The 15,227-nt window shown below is 48.0% G+C and overlaps 1 protein-coding gene across 1 annotated transcript; it reads right to left on the bottom strand.

The window, feature by feature from the left end:
• Positions 1–10,623: 10,623 nt before the first annotated feature.
• LOC104409778 (Golgi apparatus membrane protein TVP23 homolog B-like) lies at positions 10,624–14,996 on the bottom strand. Its single transcript, XM_010019744.1, has 6 exons — positions 14,911–14,996; positions 13,923–14,067; positions 13,389–13,478; positions 12,060–12,191; positions 11,829–11,957; positions 10,624–10,843 (listed from the first exon to the last, which is right to left on the bottom strand). The coding sequence occupies exons 2-6, from the start codon at positions 13,968–13,970 to the stop codon at positions 10,811–10,813; spliced, it is 432 nt and encodes a 143-aa protein (XP_010018046.1). The 5' UTR covers positions 13,971–14,067; positions 14,911–14,996; the 3' UTR covers positions 10,624–10,810.
• Between the last annotated feature and the right edge of the window lie 231 nt (positions 14,997–15,227).

Genomic DNA, 15,227 nt, shown 5'->3' with positions numbered 1-15,227 from the left:
TGCACTGGTGGGAAGGAGAGCTGCAGCAAGGAGATGCACAGCTCCAGCTCAAGTAACTAAATATTAAAATTAATATTATATTCTGTTCTAACTGGGGAGAAACAGGCTCTTTGGGATGTTTGTCATGCTCTAGGTTGCACATCTCAAACCCATCTGCTGAGTGCTCCTGGGGCACTGCAACTCATTGGGTGTCCCACATCGTGGCTGTCCTGAGGGATGCTCGTGGGCAACCCATGGGGGCACAATTAGATGGGCTTGACTCCAACTGTAAGGGGTTGTTTTAAATCAAAGCACTAGAACTTAAACCCATTAATTTAAACCATCCACTTTGGTTACTAATGGTCAACACCGTCCAGCTACCAGTGACTATATGTCTGAATGCAATAAACTGCACACCTTACAGCAGTTAAAATCAGGATGTGGATGTGAAGCTGCACTGGCTGGATGCTTAAGTTCTCTCCAGACGCTTTCCCCTCGCAGCTGCTGTGTCCAACAGAATTCCAAGGTTTCACTCCTTTAGTTGTCCTCATTTTCTTTCACCCTTTCCTTGAAGGACCATGACACATCCCGCAGCCACGCGTTTGAGGCGGCTCCTCACTGAACACGCTTTCACATCATATCTAAAGCAAACATCTCACAGCGCTCTGACACACGTACTTAGTGTCTCGAGCACCAGCCAGGCTTTTGCTTTTCATTCCGAATGACACAGGGAAAACGGAATGTCTCACCTCCGACCCCAGGAAGGGTCACACAGATGGCTTCCAGGCTCAGCAAAGCTTTAGGACATAGGATAATTCCCATGCACATTTGCTGTGTTGCTTCCTCTTGTGTAACTACAAGATATTTGCAGCTGTAAGTCAGAGGTCCTGTGTGCTCAAACCACAAGAGCACAGCCCAAGAGCTCTGCCAGGAGGGGTCTGAGCTGGAATTTCCTTCCAGTGCATATTTAGACTAGGAGAGACCTGAGCTGCAGAGTTCACATCTGGGGCTGAGCGTGCTCCCAGGCTGGAAGATGCTCAGGAGGCAGAGATGGGCTGTGCCTGTGCACTGCAGTTACCCACCACATGTGGGGCTGATAAGATCCTGGTGCCTCCACACCTTTGAGTACCACTGAGCCAAAGTTAAGCAGCTGCTGAAGCTCCGAAATCCATGAAATGCACACTGAATCCATGAGAGCTGCACAGGGCACGGCCATGAAACCCCTCTCACTTGGCAGCACCCCGGGGTTGAATGGGCAAGGAACAGAGTGAAGGTCATTTAATGCTGAACAACTGCCTTTTGACATGGCAGCAACCTCCATCCCGGCTTCCAGGGCTCACAAAAGGTGGAGGCTCACTCGGCCCGGCTGGTGCTGAGCTCATCCTCTGCAGCTGGAGGCTGTTAGACCTCCCCGAGGACCCGCTGACAGCACAGAGCCCAGACCCTGCCTTTGGCTCAGGAGTGACACAATAACTGCTGCTGTGGAGAACACATATGTGTCTGTGTGTGCACATGTGTGTGCATGTACACAGGTGTGTGTGCACGTGTGTGAGCACACCCCGAAGCTGGGAGGATGTGTTGCATGTGGGATCCATGGTGTGATGCTTTTTAGTCCCAGTTGTGCCTCTGTGAATCCACACGTGTCCAGCACCAGGCATCTGGGCAGTGGGCGCTGTGTGGATGCTTGTGCCATCTGCTTGGGCTTACCTGTGTGTTCAGGGATGTTGCTGTGTCCTTGTGTGCCTGAAGGTGTCTATCCGTGGTGTCAGGTGCTATGGTTGCCGCAAAAGACAGGAGGAGATGAATAAAGTGGCTGTTATCAAGTGCTGTAAGGGTCTGCACAGTGCCAGGAAGCTTCTGATGGTGGGGGACAGCAGCATCATTCTGTGGGATGCCCTCTGCCTGGCTCTCCAAGCCCCAAATGGGCATGTATCCCTCGAATGATGTGAACTCCACTGTCCAAACGTCATCATCCAAGACAGAGACATGGACCTCATGGAATACAGTCAGATGCACTCTGCTTGTGCCTGCCTTGTGGGGCTGCCCTGGGTTACCTGCTCCCCTGTTCCCAAACCCCACAGAGATCCCAGTCGCTGAAACACCTTTGGTGCTTTCAGAACGTTGAGTTTCTCCTGCTGCCAGAGTGCCTTAAGCACTACCATTGTGTTATAAGGACTTTCCCAACAGGAGGAAAAGGCAGACTCGGTGTTCCAGAAGCAGAGGACACCCTCTGCCTGTATCCCACTGGCTGCCGTGGTCCCCAGCACAGCACAAACCCTTGGAGCCAAAGCACTGCTGTGGCACACGGCTGCTGCACGCTTTGCTCTCTGAGGTCTTCACTTGCCAAAAGGCCATCAGACAGCAGGGAAAGCTTTATTCCCAAAGAAACCTACCTTGATCTGCTGCACAGGTCAAGGTGGAGCCAGGCAGCTACAGCCAAACTCCTTGCAGGCTCCTCACTGGGCACTTGTATGGATCAGCCTGTTCCTGTCCGTGCCCATTAGTCATTCCCTGCATGGGCTTTTTCTTTGCAGAAGTACTTGGAGGACAACTGCTCTCCCTACAAATGCCCATATTTGCTTCCAAACTTGGACGCAGATGCAAAATCCTCCCTTAGTCATTTGCACTCTCATTTTTCATGGACTTTCTGACTCGAGTACATTCATTTTAAGGTGTCCTTAGTACAAAATGATTAAGCAAGGAGGGGGTGATTCATAACTATGCAAGCATGGGTTGCCTGAAAGCAGAGGCTTGATTTATAGCTCAGCTAGGTGAGCTTTGTGCTTGAGACGCTTTTAATTTCAAGGGCTCAATAACATCCTAGGGTTTGGCCCTGATTTTCCTTGTGAGAAAGGATCTCACTCAGTTGAGGGTAAAAAGCAGGATACCTGGCCACTGAATCCCAGGGGTTTAAGCAGAGAAGAGCTGCTGCTGCTGCTGTGTTCTGGGGGAGGCAGGCAGGTGGGACATGCCTGAGCTCTCCAGTCATCATCTCCTTTAGAGAAGCAGCATCCCTGATCCCTGTCAAGCCATGAAGTCACCTATTTCCAAGAAAAAGAACAACCCCAGGGAGGGAGAGTCTGAATGTTTAATGCGGATACAAAGCAGTATTGCGAAGAGAGAGTCCTCTGAACTGCAACCCTTGCAGGGCTCCTTCCTCCTGTCCAAGTAAACAAGAATCACTTTCTGCTCTGGCCATGAGCCATCTTTACTTTCAGTGTTTGTGGGGTGCATTATACAGAGCTGGGGCTGGTAGGTATTACCACAGTGCCATAACCACCAAAGTTGTGGGCACAGGGCAGCCTGCCTTTAGCTTTGAGAAGGCAACTGATATTCTTTCTTTTGCTGCTGCTGGCCTATGGCCTTGCAGGTTGTCCTGCAGAACGTGCCCATTGAGTCCCAAGTCTAAAAGCTTGCAATGTAGTGTCACGCCTGCTAAAAAAAAGAGACCTCAAACTTGGGGCTGAAGACCAAGGATTCAGGATTCACCCCAGTTGCTGTCATGGTGGGAGGAGGGCAGAATACTAGCATCATATTCAAAGCCATTCATGTCCAGTGGTGACAACAGGGGACAGGAAATCATTCTTGCTACTTTTTTAGGTACTTTTTTAGGTACTTACCCTACCAAGTCCAACCCCTGTGTAACACACACATAGCCCCACGCCTGGAGAGAGACCAGCAGCCATGAGACATGGGTGGGTCACAGTGTTTGCCACGCTGGAGGATGAAGATAAGGACGAGGATGCTGCAGGTCTCTGCATGGATGGGGACGTGGGATGTCAGCTGGGTGAGGCTGCAGTGTGCAAACTGCCATTCTGCCTTCCTAAAAATGAAACCCAAGGCCTGGATAACAGGTTAGTTGTTTTGTGGATATCCTAAAATCGTGTAAGAGCACTTTGAGGTGGGAGCAAGGGCAGGGGAAAGCAGCTAAATGCAACAAGTTCTGTGGATATATCTGAAGCCAGAAACTTTATATCTTATCTGAAGCCAAGAACGACACTGGGGTTGTTTATACTCGACATCTCTCAGTGAGACCACCCCAGTAGAGAGGCTGAACCATTTGTTTGGAGCACAAGGAGTGAAGAGCAACTGCAGAACCAGGTTGTGGTGGATTTGGGAGTTCATGGGGAGGAACAGACCTGATGAGGGGTGGGGGATTTGAAAGTGTGCCTCTGCACTGAAATACCACCGAGCAGGTGACAGCTATTCTTCACCCACCACCAAAACCAGCCAGACCCAGTGCTGCAAATAGGAGGCTCAGGAAACACCTGAGGGAGTTGGGTCCTTCCCAACACACAGGCACCTGCTGCTGGGCATGGGGCTGAATCGCTTTAAATCAAGAGTTTACTCCCTAAAATTAGAGTCTGTTTGAGGAGACAACCCAGCGGCTGGTCCCACACACACATAGCTGGGAATGAACTTGCTTTTTACTTACTTTTTCCAGCTCAAGTGTTGCTCACACCACCCTGTAACATCAGGGAGGTGAAATCATGTTCCCTTTATAGCCCCGCTCAGCCCCAGAAAGCTCGGAGGCAGCACTAACGGAAGGAGAGGTGGGTTTGGGTATTGTTTTCCTCTTTGTCACCCATCCGGGCAGCCGCAGCCAGGGGTGACACCCAGCGTGACACCCTCCCCATTGCGGTCCCATGCTCGCACGGGATGTGCTGGTTGCTCCTGGCACTTCCCACGTCGCAGGATTGCTCCTCGGAGGCGTTTCCAACAAGCCCTTCCAGAAAACTTTCTTTGCTCCGTTTTTACTTATTTAATAAATTCCAAGCAAAAAGCATAAGAGCTCCCTCTGCCGCCACACGGGTTTAGATGGGAGAAGGAGGGAATGAAGCCTGGGTTGTGCGGAGGCTGCCTGGGCTGAAAGGATCTTACACCAGGGTCAGCCCAGCAGTGCTGCTCCAGATGTTTGCTGATGGTGCCCTTAACCACAAGGGAGATTGAGGTTTTTGTCCAGAGGTGCTAAGGGAAGGGCTGATTTTATATCCCAGGCTGGTAAATCCCCAGGGAATGTTGTACTTCCCACTGAGCCACAAACAGAGAGAAAAACCCCACAGGGGTGTTACCAATCCTGCACTTTCCTCCTGCTGTGCTGAGGCTGCTCTTGCAGCAGCTGGGAGCAGTGGGATTTGGGATGTCCCACTAGCAGCAGCTGCAGTAGAGCCTGGGGGGGATCAGCCCATGTGTAGTTTGCGATGGCTGCTGAAGGCACCAGACCTCAGGTGTCAGGGCCAGATCCCCCAGGCTGCAACCAGAGCTGTGCTACACTCCTGCCCAGCTACCACTCAGACCCCACTGCTGTGATCTGCTCCTGAGCTGGGGGTGGAAGATGGAACAGGATCCAAATAAAGTCCCCATCCCCTCCTTTGTCCAGTCCAGATCCTAATATTAAATCAGGGAATGGCACAGGTTGCCCAGAGAGGTGGTAGATGCCCCATCCCTGGAAGGAAAGTCAAGTCCTGAGCAACCTGATCTAGTGGAAGATGTCCTTGTCACTAGATTGGACCGGATGACCTTTAAAGGTCCCATTGAACCCTGCAGTCTAAACCATGAGAAATCAAGGGCTCACATCCCCAAGAGCTGTGCAAAAGGGTGTCCCGTTTTTTCCTCATCCAAAGAGATTTTAGGAGAGGTTTTGGGTTGGGATCTCTGCCTGCAGCTGTGCTTGGGCACCTCCAGCCCAGGGGGCTCCCGGGTGCTGGGAAGTGGGTGTGGAAGTTCACAAGACCAGAGGCAGTTTTTGGTGGGCGATCCAAATTCCTTCTGAAACAGAGTCCAGATGTGAGGGAGGGCTCCAACCAAAGCAAACTGTAGCCCAGCTCTTAGTTAAAAGAAACTTATATGGCTTTTTTAAACCTTACACAGCAGAGGGGACATAACAAGCATGGAAGGTCTGTGGGTCAAAGCTCTAACAGGGGAGGAGTCATACAAACCATCAGAAAAGGGCTGGACACTCAGTAGGAAACCATGAGTAACCATCTCAACAGCTAAACCCTCCTTTAATCTGGAAACATAACAGTAGGCAAAGGCAAGTGAGTATGTCCTGTGGCAGAAGAGCTGAATGACTCATGTGCTCCAGCGGTTACTATGGAGTTGTTTACGCGGTGCTTTGTGATTGAAAGAGAGAAAAATCAAGCTAAAGAACTCGCCCAAAATGAACTAAATAGAAGGAGGTTTGCACAAGCTGGCAACACAAAGAGAAGGAGCTCAGCAGGCTCCTTCTAGGAGGAGTCCAAAGTGCTTAGGGATGAACCCACCAAGCCACTGAGTCAAAGCGACTGCTTCTGGTGCCAGATGGGTGGAAGGTGGCAAGTGTGATACTGGAGTTTGGGGGGGTTTAAGGATTCTGGGAGGAATATGAGGAACAACAGAGCAGAAAATCCAACTCCTCTGTTGAGCAAACTCCAGACTTCCATAGATCAGGATTCACAGAGATGAGAAACAGCTGAAGAACACCAATATGGCTTTTGCCAATGGAAGTACCACCTGGCTATGCTTCCCTTCCCAGACTCCATTAGAGGGAAACCAAACTTCCTCCCCTTCACCTCTGGGGCTCCAGAAACCTCTGGGATTTAAGCCATACCCACCTTCTGGGTAAATCACTGCCTGCAGGCCCTTGTACAGATCCTGCTGTAAGAGAGTCAAAATGAGCACTTTTTCCATTAATTTCAACTTGGCCAGCTCTGTGCAGAGCCCTCACAGACCTGTCAGAGGATGCTGCTTATCAACAGCATAAAACATGCCTAGCAGAGACCCTGCTCTTCCATCTCACCTGTGCATCATTAAAAACTGAAACCCAGGCGTGCAGGATGTTGTAACAGAGACACACAAAGTCCTGGGCTTGCAGGAACCTGCCCCTCTAAAGAAACCCTCCTGCTATAAAGACTAGTGGAGGCTGAGCCTGGGCTTAAACAGGTGCCTGTGTTAATCTGTGGAACTCTCTGCCACAGGACACCACAAATACTGGGGGTGTGAGTTTGGAAAGGAATCAAACTAACAGCAGCAAAATCCACCAGGTGTCACAGAGGGAGCCACAAACCCGGGGAGGTACAGAAGATGCTCCTGAAAACCTGGCTCTGAGTTTGTCATTTCCATAGTGTCTTTGCAAGGCACACAGAGACAAACCTTGTGTTTGACAGGTTCAGTCTGACCCAGAGATGCGTTCTCACAGATTCAAGACACAGCTGGAAGCACACAACGTGCTGTGAGGCAAGCAAGAGCCTTGTACCCAAAGGTAAAGCTTCCCCCTGAGAAAAACAAGTGGAATTCAAGCAGCTGAGCAGGGCAGCCTGGGGCCGAGCAGCAGAAACCAGCACAGCACGTCCCCAGCATCAGCTGCCCCAAGGCATATGCTGGCACTGGAGGAGATAGGAAGGAACCCAGTTTGCTTTGGGCACACGCAGGCAGATAACGATGGGCCCACGTGTCCTCTGTGGTATAAAAATGCTGCTATCAGTAAAACAGAAATAGCATTTCCTTTCTCTCTTCCCTTCACCAGGGCAGTGGGGAGGCTCTCTTTGCTGGGGGTTTGCAGCATGGGGAGGGATGCCTGCTCCCATCTTGGGGCTGTTTGCACAGAAAGGCAGGAGGGAAGCAAGAAATTCCTTCCTGGAAGCAGCATTTGGTCCTGGCCAACATCCACCCTCCTCACCCGCATCCCTACTCCCTTTGGTCTTCCCAAAGGTCACTCCTCATTAGTCACTGCAGCTTTTTGTTTAGGAAATACCACTTGGGATGTCCTGTCCCGTGTGAGCAGGGCTGACTGTGGTCTCTGCCAAGCAACTACAATAGACCTTTCCCTGCAGCCCTCCGGACCCGGCAAGCCTCCAGGAAATTCATGGATGAAAGGCAGACAGGCTCCAAGAGCCCAGGGCCTGGTTGTCCATGCATCCCTCCTCCACCCTTCCCTGTGATTCTCCCCCCACGGCAGGGAGCAGCACAGAGGGAAGGGAAGATGCTCCAGACAGGGCAAAGCTGCCTCTAAAGCTCTGGATGTTTGAGAATATCCAGATGAATCACAGTAATGCACTGAAGCACAGGGCCAGGAAAAGCATTGCTTCTGCCCCTGAATTCAGGTGCCATCCCTTGGGGACTCCAGCACCCAGCTGGCTGCACAGCACAGGGCCATGGTTGATGAGGACAAATCAAGGCTGCCCTGTGGCAGCAGGACAGAACAGGTCCTGGCTGTGGCCAAAGAGCAACAGAGCAGCTCATCCCTAGGACACATGGAAAGGATGAGGCTTTGTGCACCCCAAAGCAGACAGCAAGTGTCCCCCAGGGCCTATTCTATCCCCAGCTCTGCAATCAAAGCTCCCCACTGGCCCAAAACACTGTCCTCCAAGGACATCCTCAGAATGCTCTTGCTGTTAAATAAGGATGATTTCAAGCCCGTCTTTCAGCTGTGCTTGCAACACCCAACAGGTACTTTGCTGTTTCAGAGCGAAGAGTATTTTATTATTCTTGGAGTATTTCTGCTTCTGTAAACCCTGAAAGTTCAGCCACCACCCAGGTCTGAGGTGGGGCCACCATTACACAGCTAATGCTCAAGGAATTGGCTTAGTGTGGATTCCAGAGGCTTGTGAAAAAAGCACATTCAGAGAATTTCCCCATTCCATGGCAACTCCCACTTCCTGCTCCACAGGAAAGCCCAGCACAGTGTGAGTAAAAATCAAACGAGACTCACACCCAAGTGGGGCAGTGATAAGAAATTTGGTTCTGATCCATGTAGAGAAATGCACTAAACTGCCAGCTTCTCAGGAGCTCAAAAGACTGAATGTTTGCCAAGAGGCTAAAAATAAGCCAACGAGGGCTATATTTAAAGACACGTACTAATAAATGCCTCTGTCCTTGATGAAATAAACTGCAACTTTCCAGCAGTTTAGGGGGAGTTTTGGCAGCAGGAGAATAAACAGTGAGCCCAAAGCTTTCAACACATCTTAAAATTACCTCGTGGCTGAAGCTGTGCTGGAGTCAGTGCTGTCCTTCCCATGGCAGCATCAAACGGGCTCGTTGGACTGCAGCAGAAGAGATTCCCATTGAGCTTGTGCGTCCCCATGTGGCTGCAGAAGCACCTTCACTTCCATGATTGGCTTCATTTTGCCTGTTCACATTCATTCCTTAGAAATTGTCCCTTCCACGTAAACAGGGACCAGAAGCTCCAGCTATGGGGTGGCACAAGCATTTGCAGCAGCGTGCTGCCACCTGCCAGGGTGGACTGGGCAGAGGGCACCTCTGAGAAGCATCTCAGGCACTCCAAAATGAGCCTTATAAAGTGACACTTGTTGCACTATAACCACTCCAGCACACTGACAAAGGAAGTGTTCACACAGGGAACACTGTTCAAGGCCTCTGTGCCAAAACCAGCACTGTTTAACCTGACAGGTAACCCCTGTTAAAGCTACATTACAAGAACACAGTATATGGGTAGAGCTCAGCCATGAATCATAGAAGGGATATCTGGTCTGGTTAAACAAAGCATTATTTTAATTTCAAGATTTTATAAATACATATTTACAAAAGGAAGGTATCAATCCAAAGAGTTCAACAAATGTACAGCTCCCAAGTATTGCTACAGTACAGGGAGAGAAATCATGTCAATGCAATCCCACGATTTACAATACCCATTATTCAAAACACATTCTTCATTTAAAATACCTCATCCAAAGTTGGGAAAGTACAATCTGCCTTGAACAAAAATCACATGACAAGAAGGAACTGACCCTTTCACACAGCTTTTCACACAAAACACACCACTTTCTGCCATCTAAGCGAACACTGCAAGCCAACATTTCACGACCCTACAAAAGGCTTTCCTTCCCAGCTCACAGACTCCATGGGGCACATGGCTTAAGGACAGCATACTGCATGGATTCAAGGAATGTAAAACCCTGTCAGTCACATTCCCTGCGACCCTGTGCTGAGGGGCTGGTGGGGAAACTGCAGATCACATCACCCTACACCATTATGGCCAGAGAAAAGAGACCTGTAGCACCAACCACGTGCTACCACACAGCGTGTGTATCAGATGCATCCCTTTAACAGCATTAGGCAACAACTGCTCCCAAATTCACTCTCTGAAATTGTGCAGGCAACCTTCCTCAGAACCTGGTTTTCCTCTTGCTACGCTCTCCATACAGATGCAAGCCTATAGGTGGAAGAGGGACTTCCCATAAATCCAGGGGTTTAAGATGTTACTGAGACTTCCAGGAATGCTCCAGGTAAATAAAAGACCAGAGCTGCTTGGAAGTCACTTTCTGCAGTTTCCATGAAGCTTTAATAACCCTGTCACTAGGCCAACAGCAGTATTTCCTTTAGATGTCCTTCACTGCAACCTCAGCACCATTCAGATCACAGAATGAGAGCACTGTGGAGCCAAAAGAGCACAATCTAAACTGTAACAGAAGCAGCAGTGACCTCCAAGAACAAAACGCAGTAACGTCCACAACTGAAACTATTTGAGGCACTAACTGCTGGAGGAGTTGGGGGAGTTCTTAGGTAACAGAAGTTTTGGCTTGTGCATGGTTTATGTCCAGCAATTTTCTCTTAACTCATCCAGTAGTTCTAAACCTGCATGAGAGCCACCTAGGATAGTGATTAATTTAAAGTTTAGGCAAATTAATTCTAACTAATCAAACTAAAGAAAGGACTTAAACGCAAACTGCTAGTGGAAAATCAAATATAAGCTGCTAGGAGTGTTAACCTGAAGTCTTGCACAGTTTATTTACTTCTTTTAATTCACACCTCATGTATGCAGCTCCCAAATCTCATGGTCAGAACGTTCCCTGTTGTTCACTGCTGTGAATCTGGAATGAGACTTCCCCCACGCTCAGGATGCTGGTTGGTCCTCTTTAGCCACAGTCTGCAGCAGGAAGGAAAGAAAACAAGCAGAGAATTATGTGACTCGCTGCCATGATTCCGGGACAAGATACTCATTTCTGCCAGAGATCGAGATGGGTCTGGGTTAACTCCCACAGTAGTAAAAGCATTCAGAAAGCAAAGCAAGCTACAGAAGCCAAGCCCGGCACAGACTGCCAAGAAATGATTATCAATGTTTGAGCTTCTAATCACACTAAAGACAATAATTCCAACAAACATTTGTGAACCTGTGGCAGCCAAACCACTGTCCCCAGAGTGATCTGCATAATAGAGACAGCCACAGGCAGGACAGCTGGTCAAAGCAGAAGTTAAACAACAGCCTAAAGGTGGAACAGGACAGTTGTGCCCACTGCTGCAGGGACCTACAGATGGGAGAAAGCCCAGCACTGGGGCTGAGAAGGACCTGTTGGGAAGAGCTGGTTGGAAGGGAGAAAGATTACAAAAGGCAGCAGCAGGCCTTTCAGCTAAGAGCTCTGTGTGCTGCAACTGTGCACAGAAGCACAAGGATCAGTGGAACATCCCTCCAGATGTATGGCTTTGTGGCTAAGCACAACCTGAAGAAGCAGCAGTGCAAAGAAAGGAGTAACTTAGCAATGTGTTACCTAAAAGAAGCAGAGTTTATCAACAGCTATTTCACTCTGTGACCATTTTCACTTCATTCTTCATTTGCAATACACCAGCCATATTCCATTAACTTCTACGGCATGTGCCCATGAGACCAGCAAATACCTCATGAATCAGCTCATGAATCAGTGCAAATGGAACTTGGTGCCAACAATAAGCAAGTTATTCTGTGACTTAACTGAGGGGGCTTAAATTCATATGGAAGTAAGATGTGAAGATTCCCCACTGCAGAACTCAAAAGAACAACTTTTGCAGTCTTTCCTTTCATGCCTAGGCAGGCAGGAGGTTTATGGACAGAAAGAAGCATGACTGGAGGGGTTCCAAAACCCTGGAAGTCATCTTACCTGCCGCAAGAACTGCTTTCCAAGATAGCTGGTTGCCATGCTCGTCAAGTTCTTCCTGCTGCCAACTTTACACCTGATATAACCATAAAGGTTGGCTCCCTGAAGCACCACTCCCATCACAACCACCGCCTAAGACACAGGAGAATAAAGTCACTAATTTACACCAATTTAATGACACTTAGTTTCTTGCAAGGTGCAAGATCTGCTCCCGAGTGGAAGGAGTCAACTCACCAGCCATTTCACTTTGAAAGAAAAGAGAGCACTGAAAGCAAATATCACCCAGATCATAGGGCAGGTAATCAGGCCTAACCAGAAAATTCGGGACTCTGCTTCTGATGAGCTTTTACTCCTTTGTGCTGATACCTAGAAACAGAAAGGAAATGTGATTAACAGGCTGCTCCATTGTAGAGATCAAACTGTCATTAAAATCAGCCCAGAAACTACAAGCTCACTGTTTTTTGCCTCCATACAACAGAACTGGGTGCTTTCAAGATTGATTTCTACATCACATAAAGATCTTTCTGCAGTAGAAGACGTTCCCATTTAAGGGACCCTTTTGTCAATTTTCTATGAGGAATTGTGCAGGCAGCAGCATCAAATCCTCTTGGAACGCTCAGAGCTAAAAGGTTAAATCTGGGAAACATGTCATTTACAGGACGGTTCAGTTACAAAGCTTAGAAACAGCCAAAGTGATAATGTTTTCTGCCTCCAGATCACTGCACAGACAACCAGAATTTCATTAATCCTAGCACTGGCAGAGTATCTTAGGCGTGAAAGTAGGGTAATATTTCTTTACACACACAGAGATCTGATTCACACCACACTACTGATCTTGTAGTCTTTATAGAGCAGAAGATCCCAAGCAAGCACTCACCTCTCCCTATAGTAGTTAAAAAATGGGGACTGAGTTAACACTTATTCACAGCATCACCTTCCCCCCCTCCTCCAGACTGTTCTAGCTTTTCTAAACTAGCATGGTTTTGAGGAAAAAATGGGCCTGTGGTGAGTGCACATCTCAGCTGGAGAAAGGTTTAGCTTCAAGTCCCTACACCACCACAGACCTCACTAGTGATCTCAAGTTAGCAAGAATCAACAGGGTGAATAGACATGTAGTGAGGTGCTTGACAGATGGGATACTAGAGAGGCAGCAGTAGCCACCATGAACCCAAAGGTCAAGCAATAGCCATGAGGAATGCTGGGTGTTTCTTTCCACTTCCGTAATTTTCTATAGGTGATAAAAGCTACATCAGCTGTTCCAAGTTTATAACAGAAAACTTGCAGGTTACTGATGTGACCTGGGAAGCTTTACTGCATCATGTGTGGAAGTTTTAGGTTGCTGACATTACGCCAGATCAATGTAGCATGAGGATTACTCAATTCAACAATCAAAAAGCTCATTCAGCAGCCTACATGAAACAAGCCTGGGGTTACAGATCTGTGGCTGGAAGTAAATGTCTGCATTGTGCAATCTGCCATCACAAGTGTAACCACCATTTAACAGGGATTTCATAGCCCAGAAACAATTAAAAGAAGAATAAAAAAGAAAATAAAGACATTTACCTTCCTGGCTTCAAATACCCAGTGACTTCTACCATCATCATCCACCTGGTTCCACCAGCGAAGGCCAACCATCAGTCGCCCTGTGACGTTCTGAAATAGAAGCAATAAGCTTTCTATCTTCTGCTAAAAGAAATCATTTGCCAAAGTTCAGCTCATTAGTTGCTGTTTTCAATGGTGCTGATTTACCTTACACTTGGGAAAACAAAATTATAAGGCTCTTATGTCCACAACAATCTGTTTTCTATTATATTCCAATTCTGTGAGGCATATTTCTGGTGATTTGAAAGTGATCTGATAATGAAGCCTGTAAAAGAAAACCTGATCTATGTTCTCCATTTGATTTTCAAAGAGAAATGAGGTACACAGAGATTTAAGAGTTCTTTTGTAACTCTTTGAAATACATCACAGCACTTGAGGGTATTTTGGGCATCATTTTCTGCCAAAGGCACAAAGAAGTAACTTTTGTTGTGACATAAAGTTCAATTATTCTGATACAGTAAGATAAAGATAACAAAAAGCATAGGAGGAACTTACCTTTACAGCCCAAAAGTCACACGACAAGAGGAGGATAATTGTCACCATGCAGGCGATAAAGCTGCTAGTTAAGAGCTCACAGAGCAGATAGACAACGATCGCACTGACTCGGAAGAATAAGTGGAAAAATGATGCCACGGGATGCCTGGAATGAAGTACAACACAGTCACACCTCTTTCAGACAACACAACTGAAGCAATTCCAGAGAAATGACATTGCCAAGTGATCTCCTGCCAACTCACAGGATAAGGATCAGCTTCGTAACACAAACCCAGCATGCAGTGGCTGCTAGGAGTATGGGAAATAAACTGACTAGAAGATTGTCATCAGGAAGGCACATTCTACCTGCAGTGATCCCCACATGCAGACAGAATTGGAGGTAGAAGGGGATGGGATACCTACTGTTCAACATAAATCAGTTTTTATAGGATGAGTTTAAAAAGGTCCTGATGGAGGAAATACCTCTGAAGGGAAGATCACATTTCTCAACAGAGCCTTTCTGTCTCATCTCTGCAGTTTCCAGGTCAGAAACGTGCAGCACAGCACCAAGCACATGGGTATGGACACTGCCCTGTGGCAGGAGACAGGGCAGGACAAGGAGGAAGGCAGCTGGACTAACCACACCAGGACATGGCAGACAGCAGGGCAGCACAGAACATCAGAATGAAGAGTGGGGAAGATAACAGACTAGCCCAGGACCAGCCCTCAACCCAGGGAGAATCTCCTGGTACACAATGTCACTGTATCCATGTAGATCCCTTCCACACAGGAACACAAACACGTATGAAACATGAGGAGCATGAAGGCTCAGAGCTACAAATTCCAACTGAGCTTCTGGAAATGGGTGTCTCAATTACCCAGAAATTACTTCCTATTCCTTCCAAATAAACAAAGGCGGCGTTTGTCAGGACACAGTTTGATATAATGGCAATCCCTCCTTCCTTGCGCTTCTGCCTAGACCCCATCTAAAAATTCCATGGCCACTGACCTTATTTTGGACTTTTTTGATCTCCTGGATACATCATCATCTGCATCAAAGAGTGACACATCTTCGATGTCATCACTGCTGTCCTGAAGCAGGGAACAGACACAAAGAGTTATGAGAGGAAAGAGAGGAAGTTTTCAACGTGCAGCGGGTGCAGTTTTGATTACCCACACCACCACAGCAACACCTGCAGATCAAAATCAACTCGGGAAGCACACGAAGACTTACCCCCCCACAAAACAAACAACGCAGGACTAAATGATTTGATGTCTGCTTTCTGAAGGCTACGTGAAACCCAGGTCCCTTCCACAACCGTTCCT

Source organism: Nestor notabilis, unplaced genomic scaffold (genome assembly GCF_000696875.1).
Source record: "Nestor notabilis isolate BGI_N333 unplaced genomic scaffold, ASM69687v1 scaffold31418, whole genome shotgun sequence".
Taxonomy (NCBI): Eukaryota; Metazoa; Chordata; class Aves; order Psittaciformes; family Psittacidae; genus Nestor; species Nestor notabilis.
This window is presented reverse-complemented; position numbering and strand designations above follow the sequence as displayed.